The sequence below is a fragment of the Girardinichthys multiradiatus genome, chromosome 18 (genome assembly GCF_021462225.1).
Source record: "Girardinichthys multiradiatus isolate DD_20200921_A chromosome 18, DD_fGirMul_XY1, whole genome shotgun sequence".
NCBI classification, from domain to species: Eukaryota; Metazoa; Chordata; class Actinopteri; order Cyprinodontiformes; family Goodeidae; genus Girardinichthys; species Girardinichthys multiradiatus.
The window spans coordinates 10,476,643-10,500,851 of NC_061810.1; the positions used below are offsets into that span (position 1 = coordinate 10,476,643).

At 42.0% G+C, this 24,209-nt stretch overlaps 1 protein-coding gene across 2 annotated transcripts in view; it reads right to left on the reverse strand.

Moving 5' to 3' along the window:
* Nucleotides 1–431: 431 nt before the first annotated feature.
* The window catches only part of LOC124884121 (large neutral amino acids transporter small subunit 4-like), a 37,599-nt gene continuing 13,821 nt past the window's right edge, over nucleotides 432–24,209 (reverse strand). Inside the window, exons 6-15 of one of the 2 annotated variants that reach the window (XM_047391795.1) lie at nucleotides 11,639–11,731; nucleotides 11,357–11,490; nucleotides 10,151–10,362; nucleotides 4,075–4,218; nucleotides 3,933–3,950; nucleotides 3,568–3,694; nucleotides 3,331–3,463; nucleotides 2,907–2,980; nucleotides 2,149–2,272; nucleotides 432–2,064 (exon numbers count right to left, since the gene is read on the reverse strand). In XM_047391795.1, coding sequence (XP_047247751.1) covers nucleotides 1,903–2,064; nucleotides 2,149–2,272; nucleotides 2,907–2,980; nucleotides 3,331–3,463; nucleotides 3,568–3,694; nucleotides 3,933–3,950; nucleotides 4,075–4,218; nucleotides 10,151–10,362; nucleotides 11,357–11,490; nucleotides 11,639–11,731 — 1,221 coding nt within the window. In that variant the 3' untranslated portion in view covers nucleotides 432–1,902. The remainder of the gene's footprint in view (nucleotides 2,065–2,148; nucleotides 2,273–2,906; nucleotides 2,981–3,330; nucleotides 3,464–3,567; nucleotides 3,695–3,932; nucleotides 3,951–4,074; nucleotides 4,219–10,150; nucleotides 10,363–11,356; nucleotides 11,491–11,638; nucleotides 11,732–24,209) is intronic. The other variant, XM_047391796.1, reaches the window with a different exon arrangement.

Below are 24,209 nucleotides of genomic sequence, written 5' to 3' on the forward strand. Positions count from 1 at the left end.
GAGGTTTTAAAACCGTTAAAATCTTTCATCAGATTGTTATTGTCAGATTGTAATTAAAAGGTTTTAAGTTCTTGTAATGAGAAGCCAGAGAAAATGCCAGAGTGGTTGTTTTACTTCAGGTGGATAGGGCATAGAATAACACAGTGCTTCCCATCCCCCACCTGTTGCTGCACACTGCCAGTCGCCTGGCTGAAAGAAGACTACCCATCACTGTTATTAAGGTAAAGCTGTTTTAAGTCAAATTAGGGAGCTACGAGTGGCATGTTTGTGTGGCAGCAGACTGCAGGCTGGCTACCTGAGCTGATGGCCCAACTAATTAACCAGCTAATATCAGTGCTTATACTTTTGCAAAGCTTTTAAGAGCATAAACAAAAAAGCTCTACAATTATGGGCAACAGGAAGATTTACTTAAAAACTACATTTAGTGGGTGTCTATTTAAATTAGTCTATTGAAATAACAACTATTTAGTATAGATTACATTATTATAGCTATAATAAGCAATGTCTAAAATTGTTTTTGCTTGAGTGGAATCATTGCTAAATAAATAAAAAAAATCAATCAGGCAATGTAATACAGTTTTGTTTAAAATATTTGTGCAAACACTGTGAAAATGGGATATTTGTACTCTAGGTTTCTATGAGATGTAGCCCATGCCTAGTTACCATCAAGCAAACTGCCGTTCCCAGGTGTATGAGGTGGAGTCAAGTTTCCCTGAGCTGCTGCTGCTGATAGGGCTGCACACCATGTTGAACGTTGTGGGATTGCCACGAAACACATAAGAAATAAAAATAAATCAAAAGCTACATGAAACTGTAGCTGCAGTGATTCTTTGGAATCAGACTTGTGAAGGATAAAAATGGAGATTTGATTTGTCTGTTTGCAGTAATACCACCTCAGCTGCACTCTGAAACAAAATGCAAACACATTATTTCTGGTATTCTATCTAGCACCTTCCATAGTGTAGGAACAGACTTTATCAAATGAACACATAGATTTGGGTGAATGTCAAGTGCCCAGCACTGCACAGGAATACCTATTGCTGATATGAACAAATACTCTAATTTCATTGTGTAATTGTGTATGGATACTACTCCAACCTTTAAAAATGTGCTGTCTTTGTTATGTGTACCTGCCCTAAATATTACTTCACATCAATGGATCAGGATTTATCATCACATCAGAGACCATGCTCTAAACTAACACAAGATCTGTCAGGTTTTTCAAACATAAGGACAGAGAACAGCTGCACGGACATCTGTTTTCCTGCTCTGGTGGATCAACACTGTCACTGGGATCATGCACCAACAATATAACACACACACAGATACTGCTGTGCTTCCTTAGTGACTTATCAGTGTGTTTTGCACTGATCCCAAAGCTGTTGCATTGTGGGTTTCTGCTAACAGGGGGTTAGTGGAGAAGACAGGGCACAGGATGCTGCTCTATTTTCTGTGTGTGTGTGTTTGTAAACACACACAAAATGCCTGTGGTGCTGCAAATTAGGACCAAGAAGGGTCACACTGTTGATTACTGTCAAGTGCCATCTTCTCCTGTGCTTCTGTCAGGTGAAACACTGTGAATACAAAATGGCAGGGGTGAGGAGGAGGAGGAGGGATTAAGGGAAAGTCCACCGCAGCTTCTTATCTCTCCCCTTTTAGTCAGTTTTGGGTCATGATGGGAGAAACTGTGATCTCCCCAAGGCCTTTGAGTTTGTGCTGTGTTTTTCAGTGAGAATCAGAGAAGATGAAACCAGTCATCTCAGAGTTCACGCTTGCAGAAATAACGGTTCAATTTTGGTTTCTGTGTGAGTGTAGAAGATGTGTCTGCGTATAGGTTCATCACACGTGTCAGACAGAGTTGATCTCCTCCAGCTCTCTGTGCTTCTTCTTCTTCATTCCGTTCTACACACTGGCCTCAGGAGCACTGTCGTTGTTCATCTTGATGTAGACCTTGGGGTCTTCCTCGCGCTCGTCTCTGAGGCGTTGGAGGTGGCGGCTGTGGCACAGCAGGTAGAAGGGCAGGCAGAATCCCAGCATGCTCAGCACCAACAGACCCACGTTCACCTGAGCATCAGTTAGACATGATGGTAGGCAGCGATGCAGAAAGGGGAACACTCAGTCATGCTGGTGTATCAGTATGTGTCTTACCAATAGAGGGTCTCCCTCCAGGGGTCCCACCATAGCCATGAAGAGAGGTTGCTGCAGCAGAGCAAACAGAGCGCTGATCAGGGACTGCATGCCTGTCAGGCTGCCAAACTGAGAGGATGGGTACCTGCAGAGGACAAACCAAAGGCGTCAGAAGGTTCTTTGCAAAGTAGCTTGTTTACAGTGCAATTTTATTTTAAATGTTAGAAGACAGCCAATTATGAAAGACAATAAATGCCATTTGCAACAGTCTGTTTGCATTTTGCCTGAAGACAAGTAGGGGATACAGCAAACATGTGGAAGAAGGTGTTCCTGAACTCAGCTATATGTAAAACAAAATATGTGACAGAAAACAAACACTGCTAATCCTGGTGAACTCATCATTTCCACCAAGAAACATGTTGTAGGCAGCATCATGCTGTGGGGATGCTTTTCTTCTGGATGGAGATAGATAATGGGTAGTAATGGGGGACACCCAGTGCTCCCAGTCTTAAGCTAGAGCTACAGTGGAATGGTGTAGATGAAATACTTTTAATGTGTTAGAATGGCCCATTCAAAGTCCAACTGAAATTTGTGGCAACACCAATATACTTCTTAAACACTTATTTGCTTAGGATTTTCAAAAACAAGTATAATTTTCTTCCATTTCGTGTTGGTCTACTACATAAAATTCCATTCAAATACATAGCGACATGGGAATTATTGTGCTTTGTAATCCTTCAATATTGGTACACAGTATTTTAAACATGTCCCACACTTACACAGCAGCATATAGGCCTCCAACAGCAGAGTGGATGAAGCCTCTGACTATTGTGTGCAGGATGAAGGACAGAATCTGTAAAAAAATGAGAAAATAGACATGTTGTCCTTTAACAGCTGGCTTTCATCTTTAATGAAGGATATTCAGAACCAAATAAAAAACAAGCATCTTATGTTTGTCCAGTAGATGTCACTGAAGTACTGAGGAACATATAGCTTCTCTCCTGTTGGGATTACTGGTTGCATCTGCAGTGTTGACCATCCATGGAGCAACAGCGGCACATGTTTGGAAATGTGAATCCCTGAAGGCCTAAAATGGTCTGACATCTATAACACTGCACAGCAATATAACACATGCGTGCACGCACACACACACACACACACACACACACACACACACACACACACACACACAGAATTTCACACCTGAAGCGGCAGGTTTGGTATGATGCAGGTGACTCCAAAGCCGACCAGCAGCAGGTTGGTGAAGATGAAAGCTCTGGTGGCATTGATGATTTTCTGGATCTTTTTGGTCGGGCGCCGGGGCTGACCAGGTTCACTGGTTGGGAAAATAGGCATACAGATTGAACAGAATATGTTTTAACTTGTTTTCTGGCTTTTGCTTCTCTTCCTGTCTGAAACTCCAAGAGCATTCACCCCCACCTTTTGACAGTCTTGTCATTCTCATCCTCACAGTCTTTGAGCTTCCAGTCCATGACATAGCCAATCACAGGAGAGGTGATCAAACACAGAAGCTGGAGCACGCCAAAGATGGACGCGTACACGCCCACTGAGGGACACACAGCAAACACAGAATTACTTATTATACTTTCAGGTCAGAGCCTGAGCACAAAATTTATGAAAAACATAAAATGATGCTTGTTGCTTATTGGATTTCATGAGGCTTCCTGGTACTCTGAACACAGATTTTACTGTAGACTTCATGCTCTAAACAAGGACAGCTGAAGAGGACAGACAGTGGAGGAGGGGATGAATGAAGGATGTTAACTGGGCCTCAGAGTTCTTACCCACTTGCATCCTATCCACTGCAACAGCAGCAGGAAGCAGACATGACAGGGGTGTTGAGATATTAAAGATAAAAGGCACACAGAGCAGCATCTGCATTTTCAAGTGTAGCTTAACACACAGCCTGCAGGATATGATAGTCACCTGTGTTCAGGTCTCCGTCTGTAAGCGACTCCAGGATGGCGTTCATGGCTCCCATGTAGAAGATGAGTCGCAGTTGAGTAACACACATGGTGATGAGGCTCAGCAAGAAGATGGGACTGAGGACGCTCCTCATGAAAGACTGGGCTGTAGAGGATATGAGACGAGATTTAATAAAATCGTTTTGATGAGGGATCAGAAAGATATGAAATTTAATAAAAAGTGTTAGATTTGCCTCTGATTGGAGGGAGTGCAGGTGTTCATGGTGAGTATTTGGAGAGAGTTCATAATTTCCCAGATACAACAGAAATTCTGGGCTTGCTTTGCCCTCAGTGCCCCCAATGTAACTCTGGGCTCCATAAATTACTCAGTGGTTCAGTTATGCAACATCGCCCTCAGCAAATCTTAAAGGGAAAACATCAAACCCTTTTTTTCATGTTATCCAGCAGCAGGCAGTCACCTCTATATTCATGGCCTCACACACAACTTCTGATCACATCAATAGCAACAAGCTGATGGACATTAAATGTGTATTATGTAAGCACAGTTAAAATGTTGCTCTCCTTAGAGAAACTGATTGTAATTAAAGGGTTGTCTTTCAAAGGTGAAAAACTAGCCCAGGACTTCAGATTTTGCTGAATTTCCAGATTTAGTGGTTTTATTTACAGTTTATATTTCCTACTTCAAAAAGCAGATGTCAACTTCCTTTTGCTTCCCACTGAATGAATAATGAGGGAAACATGAAACTCGTCAGATTGCAGCTGCTAAAACATACTAGATTTTTGCAGCATGGTTTAAAAATGCAAAACATATTATACGTTTGAACAAAGAAACTAGAAGTGTAAAACCTGTGTGTCAACATGCATGTTGTTTCTGATGTCTCAACAGCAGTAGATCATCCTGTACCTCACAGACATCTCTAGGCATGCCTGACCCTCTCTTCCCTATTTTTATATTATATAAAACTGTTCCAGTCACCTATTTTCAAATGCATCTGTCTTAAAAAAGTGTTCATACCCATTTAACTTTTTCACATTTTGTAACTATACAACTCCAAACTTCAATGTATTTTAAGATTATAGTGAATTTTAGTATTTATTTGGTGCTTAACTGACAGGTGGAAGGTAGCTGATACATGCTTTTCCACATTTCCATGACTTAAACTCCAATCCAGTTGAACTATATGTATTCAGAGGTCACCTGTCTGCATTTGTACTCAGCCTCTAAGTCAATACTTGTTACAACCACCTTTGCAGCTGCCATTTTTTGGGATATGTCTCTACCAGCTTTTCAGATTTAGATATTAAAAGTTTTTCCACATTTTTCTTTGCAAAACATCTCTATGATTGTGTGGTCAGGGTGATGTGCAGTGTTAGTTTTCCCACACACGGCATTTTCCATGTAGGCTAAAAAGCTTATGTTCGTTCTCATTTGACCAGAGTAAATGCTTTTGCTGCAAACTATACTTTTTATTGTGTTCTTTTTGCCCCTTAAGGCCCAACAATTAAAAGTTGGCCTTGTCATCAGACCCTTCCACCTGAGCTGTTGCTCTATTGCAGACTTAACACAGGAGCATTTCTGTTTTCCTGACATTTGATCCCAATCAGTTTAGATGTAGGACCACATCTTGCTTTGTAGTTGTTCTATACTCTGTCCATGGATTAAACAGTGCTCTGTGAGGTGTTCAAAGATTGTGAAATGGTTAAGACCTTGTTTTGGCCTATCATACCAAAACCCAAATAAACACATTGAAGTTCGCTATTGTAATGTGGAAACACGTAGAAAAGTTCAAGGACTGCAAATAATTTTGCAAGACGCTGCACACTGCAGGGTAGAAGTTGTCATCTAAATATTCCCCCTGCCTCTGGGTGTCATGGTAACACTTGTTAACCTGAATGAGGCAGCTCGCAGCAGGAGGATCTAAAGAGAAGCGGACTGTAGAAAAAGTTAATCCTTAATGAAGGTTGTGAATATTAAAAGAAAATGGACAGTTCTGTCCATATAGTGAAGTACCGCACTATCCAGTAAGTGATGAGTGCACAGATGGAGCAGGAGGGTTTATTGCCTTGACCAACAGATACCCATGTCAGGCTAATCACTGGAACTGTTTGCTAATGGCCACAAGAAATTAGGATGTTTTCCAAGCCCATTTAGCCATGCATTATTGGAATCTGAGCATGACCCATTAACCACAGCACAGGTCAAAGAATGAGCAGTACAACATTTTTTCCAGGTTTCCATTGCAGCTAGGCTTTTAGAAACACAGTTTAGAAATACAGTTAGTTTATCTCTGAATATCAATCTAAGCTACAGGTTAAGGAAAACTATGTCCTCTCCTATTTCCAGAATGGGAAGCAAGTAGAGTTTACATACAAAAGTAGTCCACTCTGGCCTCTAATGTAACGTTTTGTAACACTCACATAAGTTTCAACTGTTACAAACATATTACATGAGAAAATATTAAATAACAAAAGGGTAAAACCAAAGCCAGAATGACTAACCAGATAAATAAGAAGAGGAGGGTTGTGTAGGAAATGGGCCTCTTTAAAGTTCCGGACAGCTGTTCTCAATACACTAAACACGCATAAGTACAAACAGACAAAAGTATGAAATGAACACACGGTTGAACCAGTTAACCCAAAACAATGCTTCTCTGGTGCTCTCTGCCAGAGCACCGCACCTGCTGAGCAGCTTTTCCTAGAAGTCAGTCTGAACTGATTCCATGGTCCATTTGGTACCAAAAGGACCAAGAGGGAAACTACCAGCCTACCGCTGGGAGAGCCTGACCCTGAGGAAGAGACCAGAAGGCTAGCAGAGCCCTGGAGGGAGAGGGATGACAGGGGTCGACTTACTGTGGATGTGGGACCTGGAGTGTCTCACATCCCACAAGTGTTTAATATGTAGGGCTTTGATAACTAAAGGTCTGAAGGCCATACAGGCCTTTTTAAGCATTCTTTGTCCTAACTATTTTAGGAAAAACACGTAAAGTTAAACTAAACACTGACATATTTTTGTCCATTTGAAGAAAACTTTTAAGGCATAAATTGTAATACTGAAACATAAAGTGAAAGATCTATTGCACTGGTCTCCAACTCCAGTTCTTGAGAGCTACTGTCCTTCAACGTTTAGCTTCATCCCTTCTCCAAGACACCAGAATCAAATGGCTGAATTTCCTCATCACCATTCAGGTCTAAAGAGGCCTGGTAAAGAGCCAATCATTTGATTCAGTTGTGTTTTAGAAAAGGTCTATAGTAACCTTACTGTTGGTTCTACACAATGAAGTGGCAAAAAGTAGGACGAAAATATGTGAGAGAGACTCACTGAAGCTCGAATATGAATGATTCTCATGTGAGAGTGAATTATTCTCTCACTGAAGCTTGAATATGAATGATTCTCATGTGAGAGTGAATTATTCTCTCACTGAAGCTTGAATATGAATGATTCTCATGTGAGAGTGAATTATTCTCTCACTGAAGCTTGAGATTGAATGATTCTCCCATGAGAAGAAATGATTTTCTCACAAGAGTGAATCATTCTCAAAGTGACCAAGAGTTGGACGGAAATAGAGCCGAGAGACTCACTGACTTCAAAAGTTTGAGAATGAATGATTCTTGTTCGAGAAATTATTCTCATTTTCCGTAAAAGTTCGTTCAAAAGAAGCTAGTCTTTAAACAACTGGGTTATTTAATAGAATTTGAAATGTAGGCACGTGGTTCAGTCTAAAGGAGGCGGTAATGCAACAGAATGGATTGAATTCACTATAAAACACTGAAGAAGAAGGATAAGAAATAGCTAGCTTATCTTGTTGAGTAAGAAAAACCATGACTTGCCTGCATCTGTTCTTTTCTGTTGGTAAAAACAAACAACTTAGACTTTTGATCAGGAGTGTGTCAGCAGGCTGGAGGACTCTAAACCTTCTTAGATGGGTCATGGAAGGGGAAGAGCTGAAGGCCGCTGGAAATGTTTGAAAATGTTTTAGTAAGAAGTTTTGTTTATATGTTGTTTGGAAAAGTTGTTGCTTGCAGTTTTTAATAAATGTTAAAAGTTTCTTTGCCTCCTTTTCTTAATTTTAAACACAAATTCATGTTTCACAGAACAAACAATAATGAAAACATTTAACAATGAAAATAGACCAAATGACCTTAGTCTCACTCCAACTAGGTGCTTAGCAATGATGTCATTCAAGGACTGACCCAAATACATAGCTGATTAAATTAAATTCATTCATAGTTAAAGGAGAAAATTACAACTGGACGATGACAGAATAGAAGCTTTGAAAAACATCATAGCCAGCGAAAACAGTTTATATAGCCTAAAGGATTACCTCTGTATAAAAGAACTGTCTATAGGCCTATAAACCAAAAACTGAACTACAGGGGTTGGACAATGAAACTGAAACACCTGTCATTTTAGTGTGGGAGGTTTCATGGCTAAATTGGACCAGCCTGGTAGCCAGTCTTCATTGATTGCACATTGCACCAGTAAGAGCAGAGTGTGAAGGTTCAATTAGCAGGGTAAGAGCACAGTTTTGCTCAAAATATTGAAATGCACACAGCATTATGGGTAACATACCAGAGTTCAAAAGAGGACAAATTGTTGGTGCACGTCTTGCTGGCGCATCTGTGTCCAAGACAGCAAGTCTTTGTGATGTATCAAGAGCCACGGTATCCAGGGTAATGTCAGCATACCACCAAGAAGGACGAACCACATCCAACAGGATTAACTGTGGACGCAAGAGGAAGCTGTCTGAAAGGGATGTTCGGGTGCTAACCCGGATTGTATCCAAAAAACATAAAACCACGGCTGCCCAAATCACGGCAGAATTAAATGTGCACCTCAACTCTCTTGTTTCCACCAGAACTGTCCGTCGGGAGCTCCACAGGGTCAATATACACGGCCGGGCTGCTATAGCCAAACCTTTGGTCACTCATACCAATGCCAAACGTCGGTTTCAATGGTGCAAGGAGCGCAAATCTTGGGCTGTGGACAATATGAAACATGTATTGTTCTCTGATGAGTCCACCTTTACTGGTTCCCCACATCCGGGAGAGTTACGGTGTGGAGAAGCCCCAAAGAAGCGTACCACCCAGACTGTTGCATGCCCAGAGTGAAGCATGGGGGTGGATCAGTGATGGTTTGGGCAGCCATATCATAGCATTCCCTTGGCCCAATACTTGTGCTAGATGGGCACGTCACTGCCAAGGACTACCGAACCATTCTTGAGGACCATGTGCATCCAATGGTTCAAACACTGTATCCTGAAGGCGGTGCCGTGTATCAGGATGACAATGCACCAATACACACAGCAAGACTGGTGAAAGATTGGTTTAACGAACATGAAAGTGAAGTTGAACATCTCCCATGGCCTGCACAGTCACCAGATCTAAATATTATTGAACCACTTTGGGGTGTTTTGGAGGAGCGAGTCAGGAAACGTTTTCCTCCACCAGTATCACGTAGTGACCTGGCCACTATCCTGCAAGAAGAATGGCTTAAAATCCCTCTGACCACTGTGCAGGACTTGTATATGTCATTCCCAAGATGAATCGACGCTGTATTGGCCGCAAAAGGAGGCCCTACACCATACTAATAAATTATTGTGGTCTAAAACCTGGCTTAAAATCCCTCTGACCACTAATCTGTTTTTTAGGATCTGAAAAAACAGCTGAACAGTTGAAAGCTGGATTCTTTCATTCAGCTGACTGGCAGTGTGCAGCAACAGGTGTATTATTATGTGCTCCAAAAAAGGTGGAAAAGCTTGACATTCCAGCTGGTGTCTAGTTGTTTGGTAAGCTCCAGCTTGTGCAGGCTAAAAGAGTTCAATTTTGTTAAGACAGGTATTTGATGTTTAAATGAAGTTTTAATCATTTCCTTCACAGCTCAATCAGCAATCTGCCATCTGAGACACTCACATGCACAGTTTAGCTGGGAAAGCACACCCAAAAATGATTTGGGATAATTAAACTCGGTACTGAATCATCTGCCACATGATATTTTATTTTGGGATCCTGGCTCCCTCTCAAACAATCTGCGAGCATTCTGATAGCAGCATGCTGAAGATGTTCTTTCTGTGACTTACACTCTTTGTTGCCTTTGCAGTTCACTTCCAGGTCGACAGTGGACAGGCACAGTTTGTTGGCGTTCTGCGTTGACAGATCTTTGGACGGCTGCTGCGGCTGCTTTATTGCGTTCCCCACACTAAGACGGCGGCCCACCGTGGTCACCTGCCGGTAAAACTGTTTCCCTGTGATCTTGTGGTCAAATCCCAGCCAGCTGAACTTGATCTTAACCCTAAGGGAACGTACAGAGGGTAAGAAAAAGTGAAGGCTGTTTCTGAGCACATACGTTCTACAAACATGCAACATGCCAGCAGACAACAGAAGTAAATATGAGCGAACAGAGAGAAGAGGGAAAACATTAAAGACCCATTTGAAAGCAGGCAAATCCTGCCAATCATCTGGTTTTATGCTGTTTCCTCCTTAGAGCTCAGTGGGCTCTGCTGCCTTACATGAGGATTTACCACACAGAAGTAAGCATGCATGTCTATGCAATCTGCTATGTGTGTATTTGGAAGAGACACTGAGGTCCAGTGTATTTATACCCATTCAGCATTTACACATTTTGTTATTGCTACAACATCAAATCTCTATGTATTTTATTGGAACTTTATGTAACAAACTAACACAAGGAGAGGCATAATTATTAACTGGGACTTAACAATTAAGTTAAATATAGGTGTTAAAAAACCTGTGTAGTTTTGAAAATCTATGTATATATATCTAAAATATTTGGCAATAGTTCTATTCAGTCCTTTTTACTCTGATGCTCCTAAATAAAACCCAGTGCTCTCAGATGTTGGCTAATTAGTAAACAGAGTCTGAAATGTAACCAAATCTGACCTTTTTGGTTTACATGCAAAACGCTTTGTGTGGAATAAAACTAATACTGCACATCACTCTAGACAAATCATTCACACCATAAAATATGGTGGTGGCAGCATGGTGCTGTGGGATGCTTTTCTTCAGAAGGGCTGAAGAGGGCTGCTGGTCAGAGATAATGGGAAGCTGAATGAAGCTAAATACAGGACAATGCTGGACGAAAACATTTTCCTTCTTTTTTAAAACTATACTGGACTTTGTGTTGGTCTATCCCAAAAAAACCTTGTAAAATACATTGAAGTTATATTGCTTTACGGCAAATCCTCAGATGAATGACAAATGGGACAATAACATCTGTTTGTATTCATTTGAATATGTCCCAGACTGAGTATGTCCTCTGGTCTTACGTGAAGTCCATGTCCTCTGGACCTGGGAAGGGCTCCAGAGGCCAGTTAACGAAGCAGTTGAGGAAGACGAGGCAGGCGCAGCCAGCCCAAACCAGCAGGATAGAGATGAAGGCAGCCCCCAGATCATAAATAACCTAGAGGCCGGCAGACAGAACCCAAACAAAAACATCATAATGGAAAATCAATAACGTATCCTTTGCTGTCTTTTAGGAAAGAATAAGCACTGTGGTCTGGAGAAGACAACTAATGGCTGAACAAACTGGAGTAAAGTTTAGATTTTACCTTAATGCCAGGGAACGTGACAGCAGAGGAAGCATAGGATCCGATCATCAGGGCAATGAAGGTCGACCTCAGGTCTCCAAACATGTTGGGAAGCTAGAGCAAGCACAAGCAGAAATAATCAGCTGATTTAAGATGAATGTTAAATAGGATGGTGCCTGATTCCACAGAAAAATGGTTCCAGCATCAACAATTTTTACTCGCATGACTGCATACAGTTTCCTGAGGAAGACATGAACATAAAATAAAAACTACAAGGGGTGAAGCCATGCGGTTGTCAATTTTTTAATACCACAGAATAGACGCTGGTATTTTATGCATTTTGATTTTCTAAAATTTCTTTAAAAATCTCACAGTGCCTGTTGTTAGTTTGGTTGTAGGGTTTCTTCCAAGTTTGCCTTAATTTCCATCTACCTACTCAACAACTGTGACCATCTTCTCTGTTCCTGCTACTTAGAGCAGATCACTGTATGATGGTTCCATCACCATGTTGTGCTGTGGGGAGGTGTGTTTGGTTAATTTCTATTTAGGCCAAAACAGTCACTTCACAGGGCAGTTGGTTACACATAACCTTATTTATGGGTGTCAGAGTAAAACGGCGCTAAATGCAAATGCAGATCAAACTTTTCAGATTTTATTATTTACTGTCATTTTTCTTCAGTGCTACTTTGTGATGGTCAGTCACACATACAGTTCCCATGAACAGATACAGTACATTGGCTTGTGATTGCAAGGTGACAAAATGGTAAGTAGTATAATTGCTGAAGATGTGAGCTGAAAGCTTTACTCTGCCAGAGGAAACTTCTCAACCCCCAGCCATCAGGCTGCAACACAAAATTATATTTTACTGGATTTCCTTATCTACGCCAGATTTTAGTTTTGTGCTGTGGACAGCTCTACAGGTTCCACACTGACCTTAGTCAACTTTTTCTCCTGATTACACCTCTAAAACCAACAAAAGGTCACTGACCAGGAAAGAATGTTGTAAAATGCACACATGTTGGCAGAAAGCATAGTCCCACTGACCTCTGGCTGTTAAAACTGAGTGCTGAATTCAACTGGGTATGTATCACATTATCTGTGTTCTGGTGTTTGCAGCAGAGCAGAGAGAAAAGGCCTGGCATTCCATTAAATCATGCATGGCTTAAAAAGAGCACACGACGTTCTCAAACAGACCGTCTGAAAATGTAAACAGTGATCTTCAGGAAGTCAAAAAGCACAGAGGACTGAACATGACTTAGTGGATGATTGTCGTTGGGATGTACAGTATGTCAGCTTTAGGTGTTCTTTGTTGTATTTTTGTGACATCAATACTAAAGTCTTACTGTTTATTCCCTGCTGTCCTTCTCCAACATTGTCATGATGTATCCATTTATATACAATGTTCACCACAGGAGGGTAGCTTATCCAGCTTCCTGAACCTGTTCACCCCAGACAGACGCCACTCCTTAGAATAGTTGAAGCACAAAGTGAGCTCTCAAGAATGACTACAGCCCCCAACTCCTTTAATGCTCGCACTTAATAGATTTACAGTTTCTCACTGATACTCTATCACTTTTTCTTGTCTTCAACAAGAGCTCAAATATTTTATTCCATTGTAAGAAGTTGTAGAGGTAAAAATAATTGACTGTGGTGGCAGGCTAACACATCTACAACATTTTCTGTTTCTTCTGACAAGCTTCTAGACAAATAGAGTAGATTAAAAATCAGGGTCTTTGGTTTGCATGCAGCAAATCATGGGCCTGTTCTTAGGTCACTCTGGGACTTTCTCAGGTTTACTATAGGTCTGAGTCATAGCCAGCAGCTGAGATCAGCGTTTCACAAAAACATGTGACAATCCGCTCTGGGCTGCCGCTCACGAAAGACGGAGTCGGGTTTAATGGATTTAGCTGCGCTGTGAAGTGTGAGTGAGCATATAGCTGGGAAGAGCGGCTGTTGGGCTTGATGAGATGAAGATAAAAGTGTTTATGTAGCTGGAGCTAAATAACAGATCATTCAGGCAGGAAGACAGGTTGCTCTGTAACTGTCACACAAGGAACAAAGAAACAGCTGTGGCTTCAGGCCACAGTGCACACTCACGGTGCACAGTCTCTTTAACAGGAACAGTCCCAGAACAATAAACATGAGCACTAAGGTGAGAAATGACTCAGATTCAGATTCTATTTGTTTTTTAAATGGGCTCAAATATAGCTTCAATGCAGTTATTTAAATTGTACTATTATTATTCACATGCAGTTAATTTTTGACATTAAATGCTTATTTGGACTTCTTTTCCAGGGTGGAAAGGTTTTGCAACACACAACGTCCGGGATTTTGAAAAACATTTAAGGACAAGTTTGAATTTATTGTAGATTTTTTTCTTATACACAAAAGTTCAAAATTATGCGTACAAGCTCAAATATATGCATTTACCCCCCGAAAAAGTCTTCAAGGCAGTTTTGGCGTGTGTTTGGGATCCTTTTTCCTTTGCAAAACACAGTTCTGTTGATGTTTTAGTCATCTGGACCAAACTGTCACCCTCAGGTAAAAGGAAATGCTCAAGACCAATCTAGCAACCTAGCAACACCAACATGGAGTAAGAGGCTCCAAAACAGACACCTTTAAGGCCAGTATTTGGACATTTGTCCAAATATTAATGAGGGTGTATTACTAAATCAAGTAATTCTGGACATCTGCCTCTACAGTAGCTTCCACAGTAGCCTCCATCAGGCCATAGACATAGACATGGCATTCAAAGTGTATTTCTGACCTTGAGTCTTTAGCCAGACCTGCACCTATGTGCAGCTAACCTATTTAGGTTTATGACGTCTTGAGAGGACTACAACACACTGTCTGTTATCAGCTTTGACAGCTAGAACATAACAATGCTTTAGCTTTTTTTTTATTTTACATGCATGCTACTGATTACGACAGCTTTGATAGAACAAGAATGCAATGCTGGCAGTGTACAGCAATGTTTAACGTTTCAATCTATAGTTTTATTTTAGGGTTGTATCCATAACCTCCAAACACATAAGGTAAAATTAATCTATAATAAAAAAAAATAAGCATTTATTTATGTTGAGCATGAAGTACAGTCTGGGGCTGCTTTGCCAGTAAAGGTTGAGATCATTCAGTCTGAACCTTAATGAAATGGTATTGTCTGTCCTCGGGGCTATCTCAGTATCAAGGTGATGGAGTAACAATTAGTTTTCTAATCTGTGTTACAACACAAATGTTTATCTGCCTGGGTTCATCTTCAAATTAATAACCCCAGGGTCTACCTTTAATATTGCAAAGAATAGCTCCTTTGATGCTTTGGTAGCTTTGTAATAAGTGGATCCAATGCAGAGAGCGCACACATATGGTACATGGAGCGACTATAAAGGTCTATTTTAGTTTCAGAGAGGTCATGTGGAAAAATGAGAGCAGGGACTGGGAGTAGAATGGGTCTTGTCTGAGGTTTCTTATTTGACAAATGATGTTACAAATGGTGAAAAAAAAACAATAAGTCAATAAGTTTATATTTAGGACAGAAAAAGGCCAATTTGACAAGTTATAATAAAATAATGTTGTCACAAGATTAAAGTTTCAATCTGGATATCAATACCAAGAACAATACTAAGCAATTCAGACCATTTTTATTACTTTGGGGTTTGGTTCTTTCAAATAAAGCTCAGAAACAATAGCAATAGAATATTTTTGTTTTCTTATTACAAAACCAGTAGGTTTTCATGATGGAAATATAGTATTTGGATTCAGTGGCAGAATTATACAGAAAACATTTTTTCTGTATAACTGACCAAACATGTCCTACATGCTAGGGCAGCAGAGCTATAACAGGGCTATCAGGAAGTTTCTAATATTGAAAGAGATATCATGAACCTATGGTTTTTTAGCATGTTTAATAGTTTGCTATTGTAGTGATGGAAACTTTATTGAGCTTTTCTTAAATTTGTTTTACGAGTGTTGGTTTGATATATCAAGTTTGTAGTGCTACTCAGCTTTCTAGACACTATTCTGTGGTACAGCTTGCATAAAGGCATATCAACATCCTTTGGCTTTTCCAATAACCTCCAACCAATGTTTTTGCTTTTGTCTCTCCAACTAAAGTGTGTCACACTTGTCTCTCCACATACTTGCCATGTTACAGGAGTTTTGAACTTTTAGCTGCCGCTGTAGGTGAGTGGAGAGGCCTGGTGTCTGTGTTTGTGGTGCTGTTGTGCAAAATTGTGTGCCAACTTGGAAAAAAAGCTCAGTTTATAGCTTTGGGACATTTTTTAGTATCGATACTTTGAATTCATGATTTTTTTAGACAACTGTACACTAAAAGCAGTTCTCAGAAATGTTTACCTACTTCTGATCTGGTGAGCTTGCAGTTAGTCATCTTTTGAGTGAGAAGAGTGAATGCTATCAGTGCAAACAAAGTAGAGGAATGTCTGTGTACCATACAACCTCTTTTATATATAATAAACACCTTCATCAATAATATTTCAACAATCCTTCAAGCAGAAGTGACACTTAGTCCTGGTCTGATCTTTTGTCTAACCTTTGCCTCAGAACTGAGAACATGTTCTGTGAACCTGTTTTCCTGTGCATATTTTGGAAGTGATGCTGGATAAGATGATTTGCTGAGTGTTGTAAATTAAAATGGACAGAACAGATTGTGATGTGACAAGTGGACCAAGGAAAATGAGGGAAACATGCTGAGCCTTTTAAAAAGTTGTAAAGAGGTAAAAAAGCAGAAACTGAAAGCAGCCGTTTAAGAGGAAAAAACAGACAAACGAAAGAAGGAAGTAGGTTTTTTGTGATATATCGAGTGGAAACTTCAGCTGCCAGAACCAGCTCTGACCGGTCCTGTCCTGACGCACGGAGCAGGACTCCTTCCATCATAAAGAGCAGCCAAGTGGACTGTAAGATTAGCAAACAGCAACTGACGAACAGCAGACAGCATGCCTCCATCGACCTGAAGTCAGCTTCTGCTACATTCCTCTAACTGCATGGATTCTTCATGATTACATCCACTGTGCTTCCTCTATCTAACCTTACATTCTTAATACAAAAACCAGTTTCTTCCTGTTCCTTCTACTTGGAAGCTCATTCATAATATACCTTAAACTCAGAGACTTACTACATAAAAACTATATCAGCTTCTGCTTTATCAAGTAGAGTGTGAGGAAGATTTAAAAGCTTCAGGCTGGTGAACATGCAGACAGGGAGCAGTGTAGGCTCTAAAACGAGCCACCATCGAGACAAAGAACAAGAGGAGGAGTTTCATGTGCTCTTGTGGGTGTGGATACACTGTACAAATGGACTGTATGTGTATGTATAGAGTATAGAGGGGCTTCTGTTTGGGAGTTTTCAGTGAGAAAAAAAGAAGGGTTTCTCTGTAACACGACTCTCTTTCCACACACAGAATAGGACATCATCTCAACCAGATATTTTCTTGTGAGTTTTCTTCCAAAGAGGGTAGGGTGAGGAAGTGAGGTGAAGACTGGTGAGATTAACAGACAGGTTAGGGAGTATTCCAACAAAGAAGAGGATGAGATAAATGTCTTCTTGTAGAAACTAAAACATGCATTCGGTGGAAAGCTAAATGGTTCTTAGAGCTGCAGTGTTCAACTGACCAATGATGGAGGTAGAGATGGAGATTCAAGCATATAAATGAGAGAAAAGTTGTTTAAACTCTCAGTGTTGGCTATGTAAGCTACACACATCAAAACAGTAATAAGAAAATCATTTTTCAAGTGCCAACCACAGCCTGTGCAGACACACCTGCACACACTGCAACATGCACAAACTGTTGCTTATTCGTGGCCTGCTTTTGACAGCTGCATACGGGTCCCGCCCCACCAAGACGGCTGCTGAAACAGGAATGGAGGAAAACAGCTAAATCTAAGACTGAGAGGGAGGCAGGAAGAGACAGGCTGAACAACATGTGTGTGTGTGTTCCTGTCTTGGCATCACAGTGAGAACCATTTCCCAATTTCACCATCAAATTGAGGACCGTTTGTACCAAAGTGAGGACATTTTGCTTGTCCTCACGACCTATTTTGCTAACGGTTAGGTTTAGGACTAAGGTGTGAATTGACTTTAGGTAAAGGTTAGGGTTAGGTAAGCACTGGTAATGGTTAGGTTTAGGGTTATTGTCAGGGTTAGGGCATAGAAAGGGTTGGAAATGACTGAAAATCAATGGAAGTCAATGGGAGTCAACACATGGTCCTCACTACATTTAGCAAAACAAGAGTGTGTGTGTGCTGTGATGGAGTAACAATGTAATGTCCAGACTGGCACAGTTCAAAGAAAGTGCTATCATGCAGGAACAAAGCACCACAAAGGAAACCACTTTCATGCTAAGAGTGACTCTCAAATTGGTTTTCTTTAAAGCAGATGCCTCTTTAAAGCCTGTTGTTACGGCAAATCTGCATCTGGCAACGCTGCACAGGCATTTCCTCTTCTACGTTCTCAATTCATCCTCCTGTCTAATACATTTCTCTCTCTCTCCCAACCCTATTCATTGAAAGTGCACAAATTCCTCCTGCCCCACTCCCTCTCCAAACATTTTCCTGTTTAGCATCTTCTTTTAATTTCTGTTCTTCATTCCTAATAATGTTTTCTCATTTCCAATCTAGTTAATATTGTACGTTTATTTGTTATCTACAATGAATCAACGTTTCCCTTAAGAATAAGTGTAAAAAAAAAGTACTAACAAGAGATGCAATGAGAAATCAGCTGGTGAGGGATTTTTGGTTTAATCAGCACCGAGCAGCTGGAAACTCAAAAATGCTATCTTTTTCCAAACAATGAACGCACCATATTTAAGTGTTAATATGTTGTCTCTGACTCTCCTGTGTGGAAGTTGTTACTGAGTGAAGAAGTCCTCCTCTGTGTTGGCTTTTTTTAGTAACTGTCATGTGTTTAGAGATGAATTTAGAGGAAGCACAGAGAAGTAAGACATGATTTAAAAGGAAACTGCACTTTATGCAATATTTCGAGAGAGAGAGCAAATCTTTACGGTGGCCGGGGGGTGCAAAACACTTTTACAAGTACCGAAACAAATTTACATTTTAGAAAACAAATTTACATTTCAGAAAACAAATTTACATTTCAGAAAACACTTTTACATTTCAGAAAATCAACCGGAAAGGGAATGTACCAACGCCGAGGCTGACCCGGAAGTCAGCCTCAGAGGCTGCATCCTTCGAAGGCCGTATTTGTAGACCGATTACGTTACAGCGCGGCGACGAAGGCTGTCCCAATTCATGAATCATGACTCCCTCAAATGCGGCCGACAAATGTGTCCTTATTTTGCCCGATTTGAAGGATGCGTTGTGAGTATCCTTCGCGGCCCATCATTTCCCATCATTCATTGCGGGTCGAAGCGGATTGGTCAAGCAGGGGAAGCCATGGTGGACCATAGCAACAAAAGCTGTGAGTAAACTGTGGAAAATTACACTTTCTGTGACACAAATTAACTTCTACAATGTTTTTAGTATGTATGTAGACGTGAAATATCTGCTTGATTTATCTAGACATCGCTTAATTTCAAACGTGCTCCGACGTGTTTGGAGTTTTCCGTTCCCAGCGTAGTAACCGGCTCGCCTCGCCAGTCCTACCGGCGGTCAGGTGAGCTAACCCGGTAGAAATCTGACCGGACTATCGGCACTAAGCTCCCGCTGGCAGTCATCACAGTGAACGTTTAACACAAGTGATTTCTAACAGTTTATGTTATTATTGTAATTGTTACTGAAAATCGATTTAACATTTCAGGTGATATTAAGGTTAACCAGAATAAATGGACAGTTTTATGTAATCCAACTGTATCGCTGGAGAGTGTTATTGAGAATAAATAAGCTTTACAATATGAATTTTTAATGAAGAAATGTGCTATATGTTTTAAAAGTTTATTTATAATTCAGTTAGCATTATAATTTCTGATTCCAGGTACACCCGACTAGGAATACACCTCCAAATGTAAGTGAATCTCAGTAAAGAAGTTAAAAGTTTGAAAGAGCTTGTTTTAGACATTTGCATAGAAATATTTTTAATATTTTCTTCAAATTAAGACAAATGTAAAATTAAAAAAGGCTTTATTTTTGCTCTGATATTAAGCAAGATTTTTTTCTTTTTAGGTACAAAGGAGCAGATGGGCCAGTTTATTAAGCTCAGGGGTGAGAACCACCACCTTTTTACTGGAGCTAAAAACTCAGCCACCGTGGCTTGGAGGTACAATAACAACATTCTTTGCAGTCAGTTTCTGTCCAGTTTCAATAACTCCTATCTTTCTAACTTTCATAAATATCCATCCAGTGATTAACATACTTCTTTTGGTTCAGGACAATTCTGGAGAAGATGGACCAACAGGGGAAAGTCACCCCCTTTGCAGGCCAAAACAATGTGGGACAATTAAAAAAAAAAAAAAAAGAATATAAAGTATGTTCAGAAGTTCTCATGTCACACAAATAAAAAATATTTTTAAAAGTCTTGTTGGTTTCTCTGTTTAGTCAACTCTTTTTTTTAATTCCATCTAACTTTAGGATTGTAAGTATCCAGGGTCAGGAGAGGGAGTCAGTGAAAAGCCCACTGCTGCTACTTGGCCCTGGTTTGTCCTTATGGATGAGATGTTGGGACAGAGGCCTTCCACAACACCTCCTGTCCTAATTGCCTCCATCCCTGAGGACACTCCAGGGCCAAGCGGAGCGGTGGGCAACCAGATGGAGAAGGAAGACAGTGAGCCAGCAGGAAGGGGTCAGAAAAGAAAGAGGGACAGAGATGATGGAGTTGATCAGGGAGGACATGAGGGCACAGAGAATGGACAGACTGTTTTCCAAAGAATGGCACCAAAATAAGGTGCTATGAAAGAAATAAATAAATGTGTTTTGTTCAGATTGTTTCTTAAAGTTTTAAGGTGTTCTAATAAATTTCAAAATTGTTTTTGTCACTAGTTATTTACATTTGATCTAACAATACATCAACTTCATTTAAAGTTATAAACAGAATTTATTATGAAAAATACAAACAGCACTTTAAACAGAATGGGGGAAGAAAACATTAAAACAGATAAAGATTACAAGACAAAAGGCATAAAATAAAACTATGTACAAGAATCAGAATCAGAAAAGCTTTATTGCCAAGTACGTTTTTGGACATACAAGGAATTTGTTTTGGCGTAGTCGGTGCAATACAGTACAAATTAAACAGTATAAACATATCTACAATATAATATAAATATATGTGCACAGTTTTAAGTGAGTGAGAGTAAATATAGAGCAGTATAAGATGCAAGAGCAGTACAACAGTGCAGGTGATCATTGTGCAAGTATGGCAGTGCAAGTAAAGCAGGAGTCCATGCTGAGCGTTAATGTAACGCATAGAGTTACAGGTTACAGGTGTCCTGTCAGCAAAAAAGGGGGGGGTGTGGGGGAAAGGGAGAGTGTCAGGGTGGTTTCCGGGCTTTGTTAACCAGGCTGGTGGCAGATGGGAAAAAACTGTTCTTGTGGCGTGAGGTTTTGGTCCGGATGGACCGCAGCCTCCTGCCAGAGGGGAGAGTCTCAAAGAGTCTGTGACCGGGGTGGGAGGGATCAGCCAGAATCTTCCCTGCCCGCTTCAGGGCCTGGAGGTGTACAGTTCCTGGAGCGACAGTAGACTGCAGCCAATCACCTTCTCAGCAGACCGAATGACACGCTGCAGCCTGCCCTTATCCTTGGCTGTAGCAGCGGCGTACCAGATGGTGATGGAGGAGGTGAGGATGGACTCAATGATGGCTGTGTAGAAGTGCACCATCATAGTCTTCGGCAGGTTGAATTTCTTCAGCTGCCGCAGGAAGAACATCCTCTGCTGGGCTTTCTTGATGAGGGAGCTGATGTTTGGCTCCCACTTGAGATCCCGGGAGATGATGGTTCCCAGGAAGCGGAAAGATTTCACAGTGTAAATTGTGGAGTCACAGAGGGTGATGGGGGCAGGTGGGGCTGGGTTCTGCCTGAAGTTCACAACCATCTCCACTGTCTTTAGAGCGTTGAGCTCAAGGTTGTTCTGGCTGCACCAGTCCAACAGATGGTCCACCTCCCATCTGTACGCGGACTCGTCACCATCAGAGATGAGTCCGATCAGGGTGGTGTCGTCCGCAAACTTCAGACGCTTGACAGACTGGTGACTGGAGGTGCAGCTGTTGGTGTACAAGGAGAAGAGCAGAGGAGAGAGAACACAGCCTTGGGGGGAACCGGTGCTGATGGTCAGGGAGTCAGAGACGTGCTTCTCCAGCCTCACGCGCTGCTTCCTGTCAGACAGGAAGTCAGTGATCCACCTGCAGGTGGAGTCGGGCACACTCAGCTGGGAGAGCTTCTCCTGGAGCAGAGCTGGGACGATGGTGTTGAAGACAGAGCTGAAATCCACAAACAGGATCCTGGCATAGGTTCCTGTGGAGTCCAGGTGCCGGAGGATGAAGTGAGGGGCTGGGTTGACTGCATCATCTACAGACCTGTTGGCTCTGTAGGCAAACTGCAGGGAGTCCAGGAGGGGGTCGGTGATGTCTTTTAGGTGTGAGAGCACAAGGCGCTCAAAGGACTTCATCACCACAGAGGTCAGGGCGACGGGTCTGAAGTCATTAAGCCCTGTGGTCCTTGGCTTCTTGGGAACAGGGACGATGGTGGGGCTGGTGGGGGGGAACTTCAGGGTGGGGGTTGAAGGTGCCAAGGCCCCTCTTGAGGTTGGGGAGGTGGGGGTGGTGGATTGTGGCTGCAGCTGTTGGGTTGCGTCGTGGGGGATGGTTGCAGGACTGTCCCTTTGTCTTTCAAAGCGGCAGTAGAACTTGTTCAGGTTGTTGGCGAGGCGTCGGTCGTTGATGGAGTGGGGGGCTTTCGGCTTGTAGTTGGTGATTTGCTTGAGCCCTTTCCAGACAGACGCAGAGTCGTTGGCTGAGAACTGGTTTTGGAGCTTCTCAGAGTACAGTCGTTTGGCCTCTTTCACTGCCTTGCCAAACTTGTACTTGGCCTCTCTGTATATGTCTTTGTCCCCACTCCTGAAGGCCTCTTCCTTATCCAGTCTTAACCTTCTGAGTTTAGCTGTGAACCAGGGTTTGTCGTTGTTGTAACTCACCCTGGTGCATGATGGTACACAGCTGTCCTCACAGAAGCTGATGTAGGAAGTCACAGCCTCTGTGTACTCGTCCAGACTGTTGGTAGTAGTCCTGAACACATCCCAGTCTGTACAGCCTAAACACGCCCGGAGATTCTCCACAGCCTCACTGCTCCACTTCCTTGTCGTCCTCACAACAGGTTTGCAGAGCTTTAGTTTCTGCCTGTATGCAGGAATCAGGTGGACCATGATGTGATCGGATTGGCCCAGTGCAGCACGTGGGACGGCGTGATAAGCGTCTCTGATGGTGGTGTAACAGTGATCCAGAATGTTGTCCTCTCTGGTCGGACATTTTGTAAACTGTCTATATTTGGGGAGTTCGTGGGTGAGATTACCTTTGTTAAAGTCGCCAACGACGATTACTAAGGAGTCCGGGTTGGTCCGCTCCACACTCAGTATCTGGTCGGCGAGCATGCGCTGTGCGACCTGCACGTTAGCTTGCGGTGGGATGTAAACACCGACCAGGATGAACGAAGCGAACTCACGGGGGGAATAGAAAGGCTTACAGTTTATGATGAAGGATTCCAGGTCTGGAGAACAGTGCTGCTGAATCACTGTCACGTCGTTGCACCAACCACTGTTCAGGTAAAAACAGATTCCTCCACCTTTCGCTTAGCCGGAGAGTTCCGTGTCTCTGTCCGCTCTGTAGAGCTGGAATCCTGCCAGCTGCAGCGCAGAGTCCGGTATTAATCCACACAGCCACGTCTCCGTGAAGCACAAAACTGCCGATGAATAAAAGTCCCTGTTTTTCCCCAACAGCAGTTGTAGTTCCTCAATTTTGTTGGGAAGTGAGCGCACGTTAGAGAGAAATATTCCAGGTAACGGTGTTCGTAGTCCACGCTGGCGAAGACGTACCAGCACCCCAGCCCGTTTCCCTCTCTTCCGGCGTTTCACCGCGTGAACAAAGGTGAGCGCACCTTTGACCAGAATGTCCAAAAATTCCAGAGCAGTAGGCAGAAAAGTGGGAAATAACTCCTCTGGTGTAGTAGCCATGATGTTCATAAGTTCTTCTCTGGTGAGAGAGCTCCGGGTACCATCACAGAAGACCGTTTTAAAGCAAAAAACAAAACAAAACAATGCGCACCAACACGCCGAGGCGACCATCTGCGGCGCCATCTTGAATCCTATTTACAATGGTGACAGCAGGATCAACCTGAGTGACCGGTTCCTGGAAAAACCTCTTGAACAGAACAAAGAGGCAGATGTCTTTCTGAACAGAAAGTCTCTGGCGGTGTGGCTAAATCTCTCACAAGGTCAGAGACATGGATGGGAAGCTGCAACTGAGATCTGTGGTTAGTCTTTCTGAATGGTGAGCGAAGCATCACACAGGTGGTCTGCAGATGTTTGTGATTCCTCTCTCCGCTGTCCACGTCATCGTCCATCAAGTGGGTTTAAAGGGCTGGCTGAATTGACGGCTGCCACATCACTAAGAGGTAATCGGATTGTCCTCTTGTAGGGAGTG